The sequence below is a fragment of the Bradysia coprophila genome, unplaced genomic scaffold (assembly GCF_014529535.1).
Source record: "Bradysia coprophila strain Holo2 unplaced genomic scaffold, BU_Bcop_v1 contig_94, whole genome shotgun sequence".
NCBI classification, from domain to species: domain Eukaryota; kingdom Metazoa; phylum Arthropoda; class Insecta; order Diptera; family Sciaridae; genus Bradysia; species Bradysia coprophila.
The window spans coordinates 9,001,498-9,008,743 of record NW_023504022.1 but is presented as its reverse complement, the minus strand read 5'-3'; the positions used below and the strand labels follow the sequence as shown (position 1 = coordinate 9,008,743).

General features: G+C 34.9%; 1 protein-coding gene across 1 annotated transcript; it reads right to left on the bottom strand.

Moving 5' to 3' along the window:
• Positions 1-4,681: 4,681 nt before the first annotated feature.
• LOC119085273 (mitotic checkpoint protein BUB3-like) lies at positions 4,682-5,967 on the bottom strand. The gene is made up of 3 exons (XM_037195626.1): positions 5,674-5,967; positions 5,046-5,601; positions 4,682-4,984 (listed from the first exon to the last, which is right to left on the bottom strand). Exons 1-3 carry the CDS (start codon positions 5,866-5,868, stop codon positions 4,761-4,763), a joined length of 975 nt encoding a protein of 324 aa, XP_037051521.1. The 5' UTR covers positions 5,869-5,967; the 3' UTR covers positions 4,682-4,760.
• Between the last annotated feature and the right edge of the window lie 1,279 nt (positions 5,968-7,246).

The window sequence follows — 7,246 nt, the reverse complement described above, 5'->3', positions numbered from 1 at the left end:
TAACATGTTTGGTATCGTTGTAAAGCTCGATCGCTGTGAAATAAACTTTTCCTAACTAGTGTTGAAATAGCGCGACTTCGTTGTTCCTAACTTATGCATGCTGAAGGCTGTTTTATCGAGTGAGAAGTTTCCTACACTTGCCGGAGACGCGATACGTTAGGAAAATAACTATTTAAGCTTTGTGCTTAGTACTAATATTCTCATTGAAAAAATCATGTTTTTGTCTGATATCAAATCTTTTGCCCAATTTGTTTTTACATATACCTGTTGCTAGAAAAAGTGATGAGTTATTTTGGTCAACGTTTTCTTCTGAAAAATCTCCAGCCTCGATACGAAGGGCTGTACCGATCTGGTCCGAACTTTGACGAAGTGCCCTCAGGTGACAACGTTTTATGCAATAAAGGAAATCGAATAAATACCGAATATAATAGGTTCCTTCCAAGGCCGTTCAAAATGTCAATCGTCATCCACAGATGGGCCAACACAACGTCACTTTGAATTTTCAACGAACAAATTTGTTTAAGTTGCGGTTATGTTTGCTTCTGTGGATATCGGTCGGTTGTTTTCGGCTTGTCAAAATTCGTTTTTACCGTACGATGGAAGAAACCTTTCTTAATGTCACTTCAGTAACATTAGTGCGACAAAACCTCTTGCAAATCCTTTATCGCACTAGTGCGATAAAATACGTTCATATGACATTGTACACAGGCGGCGTAAGTTACAAATATCATCACTGAATTTCATAAAATGTGTTTATATACTGTAAGTTGAAAATATTAATAGTCTTCAGCAGCAATCAAGTTAGCAAACGCGGTAGATTTATGCACGAAAATTTCCGTGCGTAAATAATTATGTATTGGGTGATCTGAGCTATGCCTTTGTATCGACAACTCAGATCTAGTGCGCAAAACAACTCCGTTTACTGACAAGTCAGCAAAATAGCTATTTATTAGTCTAGTTTCGCAAATATTCAGAATGTTCTGAACAGTTGCAGCTTATTAAAGCAAAACGAGTCTCAAGAAATTTTCTATATTCCCATCAGTACAGATTTATGTTTTTGATGCAAAGTGACACTCTCAACCACTTTTTCGCCTTTGACACTATAAAGCATAAGAAATTGCTCAAAATTTGGTCATATTCATACAGTGCCGGACTGGCCCTATGGGAATTCGGGGCGATCCCGAAGGGCCTTTTGCCTGACTCAGGCCAAGTCCCGAATGGGCTTTTTCAGAATTTTTAGAAGCGACATCTTGAAACATTATTATTTAGAAGTAAGTTTGTAACATTACGTTTGAAAAACTATTTGCGCTCGGGTGATTACCCGACTGGGCCTAACATCGAAAAAATTGAAACATTCCGTTTGAAATACTACTTATACCTAACATGAAAAAGTTTGAAACATTTCGTTTGAAAAACTATTTGCGTTCGGGTGATAACCCGACTCGACTCGATTGAAAAGTGTGAAAAATTTCGTTTAAAAATTGATTGCGCTCGGGCTAATACCCGGCTGCCGTATTCAAAATCTTAAAACGTTTTGTTTAAAAAACCATTTGCGTTCGGGTGATAACCCTACTAGCCCGCACCTAACATTGCGAAATTCAAACGCCTCGTTTGAAAAACTATTACCCAATAATCGTGAAATCGGTTAATCTCGGCGCAATAGTGGAAATTGGATTACTTGTCTTTCGAAAAATGTGAGAGCGCTGTTTCAAAATGTACATTGTAGTTTCAAATTAAATATTTATTTGCGTTATTATACCAACTCAAATGAAGATCACAATATTTCCCAGTTACGTTGAAACTAAATTAGTTTGTTTAAGAATTTTCTGTTACATTTTGGAAGTTTTGATGTGTTAACGAGGAAATGCTACTTTAACCAAACTTTAAAAGCCACCCAAGCCAATAATTTTTTTTTGGGGGACAAAAGTTTTTCAATAGAGTTCTACTGAAATACATCTCCCAGGACTTTGTCTCAAATTGGCTAAAGTCACTCAAAAACATAAATTCTTTGTTAGTTATTCCAACAATTTAGAGATTCAGTATTTTTTCCATATTCTTCGACATTTGAAATTATGGTTTTAGGAAATCACACATAAATAAATTGTAGTTCTAAATCCTCGTCTAAATCACTATATTGGAAGTTTTTGTCGTTAGCTGAGTCACATCACAAAAACGTTTCGTAATTAAAGAAATCACAACCAAAGTTAAAAAAATGTTAGTTTTCAAAAATAACACCGACAAATAAGGAATTTGAAAAAAAAGCAAACCACATAGCCGAAGTCCCGAAATTGAAAATTGCAATTTCAGAAAATCACACAGTCAAAATTGTAGTTTCAGTTACACATCCGAAATGAGCCTGATTAATTTTTTATTTTGGTTGTGATTGATTCTCTGATTTTATTTATTTTCATAAACCTAAATTTGTATCATAAAATGAAACAAATTCCACCCATGGAGTGGCAACTATTCTAAAACTACTATTTTCAAATTTTCCTATAGTTTAGCTGTGAATCAAATTATCTTATTTGAATGAGTGATTTGTTAAAACTAAAATTTGTAAATTTTATTATTTTGGTTGTGATTTCCTAAATTCTTTCCTATGACCTGTGTCTTTTCCTAGTTTATATATATTTTTGGTCGTTTTTCTTTTTTTTCTTTTCGAGGCTTTATATCCTGGATTTTGTCTGAATATTTTTCTAGTACCTAGGATACTGAGGATACGGCACAATTTAAAGGTACTAGTTTACAGTCTGTTTTCGAACAATTTTGGAATTCTCAAGCAAGTACCTAACATTGAACAGGTCATAAAAGAAAGTATATTGCCCTTGTCCAAGGTTGCAGTATGAAAATATTGAAACACATTGTACCTAATTTATTGTAGCCGTGAACGTCGTAGGCGATAGATATGTGTCAACTTAAAACATAATAATGCCACAAATGAATAATTTGCTATTTTTGAAACATCGACAACAATTGTTTCTTTTATTTTTTATTGTTACTTTTAATTCAGTATGTATATTAGTGAGGTTTTTTTGGGGTTTACATCGTCAGTTTCAACAGCTTTAACTGTGGATTTCTAACATTACAGACCGGGAAACATGCACAGAGACATAAAGCAACCAAGAATTTCGGTCTGTAATGTAAGAATTCGACAGTAAAAGCTGTTGAAACTGGCAATGAAAATCCCAAAAAAAAAAATAATATTTACAAATAATCAAACTGTAAATTTAAGTCGTTGATGTTGATGACAAAAAATATTTTCCAATAAAAATTAAAAAATAAATAAAAAGGTAAAAAATACCTCAGTATCAGAAAACTAATGAACTTATTATTTCCTTTTGTCCGATTTTTTTAGTTTATTTTCTTTTTCAACAACTTTTCGAAAAAAAATGAAGATAAAAAGAGTCGATTTTCAAATTGGCTCTGGATCTGGACCAGGTTGATTTGCGACCTTGAGTACTTGAGTTTTCAAATAACTAAAAGTTAACTTCTAATTTCTATTGACTAAAAATAAGAAAATCGCTCCTTCTTTCTTATCTGTACAACAACACCTCCAGACATTACGGTCAATGTTCGTAGAATGAATTAACATTTGAATTAAACATTGGCGATAATGTGAAATCATTTGCATGAACGTCAAAATAATTTAAAAATTGGTAATAGAATAGTTAAACATTTTTTTAAGAATCAGTATTTCAATGTCCAATGTCGAATGTCCTCGTGATTACTTAATTTTTTAATGAAATCGAACTAAAAAATTTTTTCCTAGAGCATATAAAACTCAGAGTCCCATGGGCCTAATACGAAATGGTCCCCCGAAAAGTTGGACTTTTTGAACTTTTCCCCGAAGGGCTTTTTGGAGCCAGTCCGGCACTGTATTCATATACTCAAAAGGCATTCAGAAATTCAGAAACCGCACTGACACTTATTGTTTTAAAAAGCTACGACTCAGAACAGGTCAGAAAACCCTTGATCTGAAATTTAATTCGACTTGAAAATATTTGAATCTGAACTGAACTGACCTGAATTTATGTGAAATCTAAAAATCAATAAAAGTTCATTTAAATCAGGTCACTTTTCAGGTATACCTGAAAGAATTCCAGATATACCTGAAATCTAACCTGATTTGCCCGCATTTTATTGGTCTTCAGATTTCAGGTAATTTCAGGCCAGATAAAAATTTTCATTTCGGGTTGAGTTCTAATCAGATTCAGGTAATCTGAAGGTATCGGGGAATCTGACACACGGTGCAAAAAGAATGCACTCTTCAACTACGTAAAAGGTGAACTCCCACACGTAAGTTTATTGCTGTAATTGCTTTTTAGCCATGTCATCGACTTAATGACACCTTTTACAAAATGTTATCGAAAATTTGTGTGAGAGTTCATCTCATTCAGACATGTCGCGAATTTTCTCAATTTTTATGAACCGATAAAATCACAAAAATCGAGAAAATTTCGATATTTTCTTCAAGTTCTGAAAATCGACACTATCAGCAGCAGACATAGACATTAGACCCAAAATTGGACGCAACTCTCCAAAATGAGAATTTTGTTCCGTTTTTTTCTCTTTGGAATAAGATGACATGCTTATGCCATAAAACCCGTTTGTCTATGGTTAACGGAGTGTAACATCAATTGAACTTTTTAAACAAATTGTCCGTAACCAAAAATAGCAAGTCTTAAAATGCACAAAACGATTTTAATAATAATTTGTGATTGACAATGATTGTAAAAGTAGCAGGACATGCAAGAATAAAATTACTTAGGATCAATTTTTCGATCATTAACGTTCCACACTTTAATAAGTACATTTAATGGTCGGTCAAGAAATGGCTCAACAGTTTGTTCCGAACATGCAACAGCTAATTTCTTAAGATCAGGACTAAAGTCCATCGAAGTAACAGCCAAGTGATGGCGAGGGTAACGACACAAATGCTTTTTATTAACGCCATCCCAAATATTTACGAATCCATTGCCTCCGCCTGAAAAATAGTTCCTTTAAATGATCGAAAACGAATAGCCTAATGTTCTCAATCTGGTTACCTGTAGCAAATATGCCATTCCCATCGTAAAAACGTACTGCGGTCACACCAAAAATATGTTCAAATTCATCCTTAATCATCCGATGGCATTTGAATGTGGTCTTCAACTTTCTCACTTCTGGATCTCTATCGATATATGCAACAGCGACGCGACCATCAGTATGTCCTATTGCGTAGCACTGTTTATTCGGCGACAATGCAATGCAATTCACCCGATGATTGAGACGATGAAGAATCATGTAGCTTTTCAGGTTCCTTAGATCCCATATTAGTGCTTTACATCCGGAAGTGCCTACGGCAACTTTTTCGCCGACACAACTCATGGAGTAGACTTTACCATCACACTGCTCGTAGGTCTCACAGGCTCCCTCAACACGTAGATCCCAAATTTTAACGGTTTTATCCCAGCTTCCAGTTATCATGGCATTGTAGCTCGGTAAAAAATCCATAATCTTAACTGCACTATTGTGAGTTCCGACTGTCACTTCATAGTCTGTTTCAGCTTCCCGGACTTTCACTACACCATCAACTCCACCGTAGGCTATATGAGCAGGTCCCTGAAACGTACAGTACATCCTCAGTACAATCGTTCGATAGTTAAACAAAATTTTCCGTTTCAATTTACGTACCAAGAACAAAGAATCCAGAGTGGGATCAGCGGTTGTCCATTTGAATCTCAAAGCATTGTCGTCAACATCATATAATCGCACTGCACAATCCCACGATGAAACCAATAAGAGATCACCGAATTTTTTATGAAATTTAATAGATGAAATGTAATCAGACGGCAAATCTTTTAATACAACTTCTGATTTCCCTTTCATTGTCAATGATTCTGTGTTAACCGTACAACCGTTACATTGACTGTTGATGGTTTGCACTTTGCTTTCTTATTCTGTGATTATTTCATATTTGAGATTCATGACTTGAAAGTTTTAGTCGAAGGGGATATAAAAACTTCTGAAGACATTTGTAACTCTATCGAGTTTGGCCAATTGTAAAATGTACGACAAGGTCTTTGGTAGGAAGTTTTAGATTCAAATGTGGCTGGGAGCGAAAGAGATGTTTCGCCGAAATAAATATTTTGGCAACGCACTGCAAGCATGAGTGATCGTAGAGATAGCTGCCAATTAGTACTCTTTGTATGATAGTTTTTGCCTTACTTTGTTAAAGTGCCAAGATTTGTATGGAGAGTACCACCAACGCACTTCAAGCATGAGCGGTCTCATGAGTCGAATTAGAAACAGAAGAAATAAAAACAACCACAAATTTCTGTAGCTGTAAAATTTTGAAAAAGAATTACAAACCTGTTACGTCAACAATATTTTTCTACCTTAAGATTATATTCACTAGTTCCACAGCACTGCTTCTAGCGTGAACATAGAAAATATTCGGAAGCGCTTCGTTTGTTAAGACTGGTTTTCGTTGTATGAGTAGAAACAATCCTAAGCGGTAGCTCTTATCACTAAAGCCTATAAATTTGACACTTTTCAATTAAGTGTTTATGATATGTAGAAGCAGTGCTGTTCAAGTTTTCATCGTTCATTTTCGTCGACACTGTTTGGATCTACATACATAAGACGACGTAACACGTCAAAAACCTTGTTTTCGATCGCATATTTTGGAAATTTTTATGTTAAATTGAGGGCCTTTCAGGGATACAATAATCAATCTTTCAAAACTGAAAATTTTCTCAAAATTGGTTTTCTACCAATTTTTAGACATGTATTGCACCGAAAATTTTCCCATATTGATTTTCAGCCAAATTTCACTGAACATCTTCTCGTAAGTACTTAGGATTTCTATCTATAGAAGATTAGTGATTCAAAGTTCTCAAGTATTGATAGCTTCTAAGAATTTGTTACTCTCGAAGGGTCACAACTCCCGAGGAATTATTCTAGAAGACACAAAGGATCCAGAAATTATAACCCTGGACTGCTATTTAATTCAATCCTATTTTCATCAAAGAAATTCAAAACCGTATATTTTTAACTCAATTCTTAGGAACAGTTCTAAGGCCTAAGACTCGATAGACTCGAGGAGTCATAGTTTATATCTCAACACCCAACACGACAGACTCCACCAATACTCTCACCAGAGAGAGTATTGACTCTACCTTTCAAAAATTTACCGTTTAAATCTGAAAGTTTAATAACGTTCCGGGTTGAGTGATGCTATTCGACCGCGCGGGCAAATAGCCAT

Excerpts from the sequence above, each read along its gene's own strand:
- LOC119085273 (XM_037195626.1), bottom strand. The coding sequence starts at position 5,868 with ATGAAAGGGAAATCAGAAGTTGTATTAAAAGATTTGCCGTCTGATTAC. Across the intron at positions 5,602-5,673 it reads CTCTGGATTCTTTGTTCTTG|GGACCTGCTCATATAGCCTA; the intron begins GTACGTAAATTG and ends TGTACGTTTCAG. Across the intron at positions 4,985-5,045 it reads GAATGGCATATTTGCTACAG|GCGGAGGCAATGGATTCGTA; the intron begins GTAACCAGATTG and ends ACTATTTTTCAG.